Raw genomic sequence first — 2,785 nt, 5'->3', positions numbered from 1 at the left:
AGATAATTACAGTAATTAATGTTTCGTCATCCTTTTTTAACAGATAACGGTGGTCGGAACTGTGGTAATTAGTGTTTCGTCCACTGTTTTTCACAAATAATTACAGTAATTAATGTTTCGTCATCCTTTTTTAACAGATAACGATGGTCGGAACTGTGGTAATTAGTGTTTCGTCCACTGTTTTCCACAGATGATTACAGTAATTAGTGTTTCGTCATCCTTTTTTAACAGATAACGGTGGTCGGAACTGTGGTAATGCAAGACATCAAAGCCGTTGATGACGATCAAGCAGGTCTTTTCAACACTGTTGAATATTTCATTGAGCGTGGACCTTATTCGGTGAGTAAACTTCTCTTCACGGACTTGATAGGATTATTATAAATGGACTTCTTGTTCTCCTGAAGATAGTGGAGCACGTTACACGGAAAGGTGTAGACTTTGTTAGCTTTAATAATTTGCTTTTTTTTTACTTATTATTATTATTAAATCTTTTCACAAGAGCTGTCAGTCTAACACATTGAAGGTTAGATGTGTTAATTTGTAAACATTTGTAGCCTTAGTTAAAATCATAAGGAACTTTCATACGTGAATTTCAGGTATATAAAAGCTAGCCCTAGTCTACCTCTTTGAAACAACATGACAAGCTGTTTAATAGAGGATTCTCATAAAGAAACGAATAAACGCTTTTAGCACCTTCTAAGCTAAATAACATATAATATGTTCTCAGTATAATATTTATCAGACCTTATTAGCCTTGCTAGAGAAGTATCATGTCGGAGGTAAGCCATAAGCAATTTTTCCCTCGAAGTTGGTATTTAGTGTCATTGATAAATTAGCATCTCGTAACGCAACTGCACTGATGATGCCAAAAAAAAAATGCCGGTATGAACTAGTAGTAATTTTGTTTGTTTGGTTTTGGTAAATAAATACTTTTTAGTACTAGAAGCCTCTCCGATGGCTCAGCGTCAAGTCTAAGCTTATATAACACTAACAATCGAGTTTCGATTCCCGTGGGCCCATTGTGTGGATTTGCACTTAACAACAACAACAAGGAAGCAGGATCAATCTTAACAAGAAAATAGTGTTGTAGTAATCAGAACGACGTTACTTGAATAAGGAAAAAAAAAATAGATGAGGGTAATGTTAACGGCAGCTGGTTACCGCTTGGGGGCAGATCACCTGTGCTGCGGAGCAGATCCTTTAAATCGTGCGTAACGTTCGTAAAGAGTTGTCAGGACCGAGGTCACACACGATGCTTGGGACTGGTTTTACGTGACTGTTTACAACAATGGTGGAAAGTTAATACCCGAGGAAGTCGTGAACGTGTTGCAGCAGTTAATTCTTCCCCGGTAATAATATTAATGACGAAAAACGTGCTTCTGTCTGCCCCCAAACTGCTTTAGTCAATTGTGCTTTATTTATTTTTTTACTTTTAATCAACTGTATATTACATGTCCATAATATAAAATTCATTTGACCTAGTAAATGAAATTATTAACAGTATTTAGGTGGTTTTTTTTTCTTGGGGGTAAGAGGGGGTTCTCGGGTAGCATAGGGAGTTAGATTTTTTTTAATATTGTGCAACTTGCCCCCAGAGGTCGCCTTTGTAAGTGCCGCTGATTATGACTTGGCCAATGGTTACTGCTCGTTTTACTATTTGATGGAACGTCAGCGTTGTGTATGCTGCAGAAATGGAACCTTAAACTTTTGCCTTATAAGCTATAAAGTTTACTACTGAGCCATCATGGAGCATCTGGCTAGTGGTGTTCCGTGTCGTGGAAGCCATTTTTATTCCTCCTTGGTTTCTAACCAATTAAAGATGGAGATTTGTAATTCAGCATTTCATCTCTGTTCCTGCACTTGTGGCACGTCTGATGTAATTTAGAGCTTGGTCTTAAAACTTTTTAAGTTGTACCAAAATTCATCAAAGTTTGTAGACAATTTTTTCACAGAAAAAAGAACACAAAATCTATGATATCTGAATTCTTACGGAGATCTGATTAACTATATAAATGTTGTCGAGTTGGTAAACTTCAAGGGGCACACATAGTCCATTTAAAACTAACATAGAAGAATAAAAGAGCATACGTGGCCCAATTAAACCTAGTAGCTTGTTTCTAGTCCATATTATCCACAGAAACGATTTTACATAGACAAAAGAAGATGTAAAACCCCAACATTTGGTCTGACTCTGATCTATGTCTAACAACGTTAAACACTAACATTAGGGTTGACTTTCACTTGTGTCTGCTATGTAAAACCCCAGCATTTGGTCTGACTCTGATCTATGTCTAACAACGTTAAAACTAACATTAGGGTTGACTTTGACTTGTGTCTGACGATGTAAAACACCAACATTTGGTCTGACTCTGATCTATGTCTAACAACGTTAAACACTAACATTAGGGTTGACTTTCACTTGTGTCTGCTATGTAAAACAACAACATTTGGTCTGACTCTGATCTATGTCTAACAACGTTAAACACTAACATTAAGGTTGACTTTGACTTGTGTCTGCTATGTAAAACAACAACATTTGGTCTGACTCTGATCTGTGTCTAACAACGTTAAACACTAATACTGGGGTTGACTTTAACTTGTGTCTGACGATGTAAAACACCAACATTTGGTCTGACTCTGAACTATGTCTAACAATATAAAACACCAACATTTGGCTTGACTTTAACCTGTATCCGACAGCGAATTTCACACGTATCTAGCCGCACAACTTAATACACTAACACTTATTCTGACTTTGACCTGTAACACACAATCAAAACATCAA

General features: G+C 36.7%; 1 protein-coding gene across 1 annotated transcript in view; it reads left to right on the top strand.

Annotated features, from left to right (window-relative positions):
- LOC111088461 (cadherin-3-like) overlaps positions 1 to 2,785 on the top strand; it is a gene marked incomplete at its 3' end in the record, with an annotated part of 12,159 nt that overhangs the window by 7,135 nt on the left and 2,239 nt on the right. The window contains exon 5 of the mRNA XM_022398660.1: positions 232 to 339. Coding sequence (XP_022254368.1) covers positions 232 to 339 — 108 coding nt within the window. The remainder of the gene's footprint in view (positions 1 to 231; positions 340 to 2,785) is intronic.

This window comes from Limulus polyphemus, unplaced genomic scaffold (genome assembly GCF_000517525.1).
Source record: "Limulus polyphemus unplaced genomic scaffold, Limulus_polyphemus-2.1.2 Scaffold3817, whole genome shotgun sequence".
NCBI lineage: Eukaryota > Metazoa > Arthropoda > Merostomata > Xiphosura > Limulidae > Limulus > Limulus polyphemus.
This window is presented reverse-complemented; position numbering and strand designations above follow the sequence as displayed.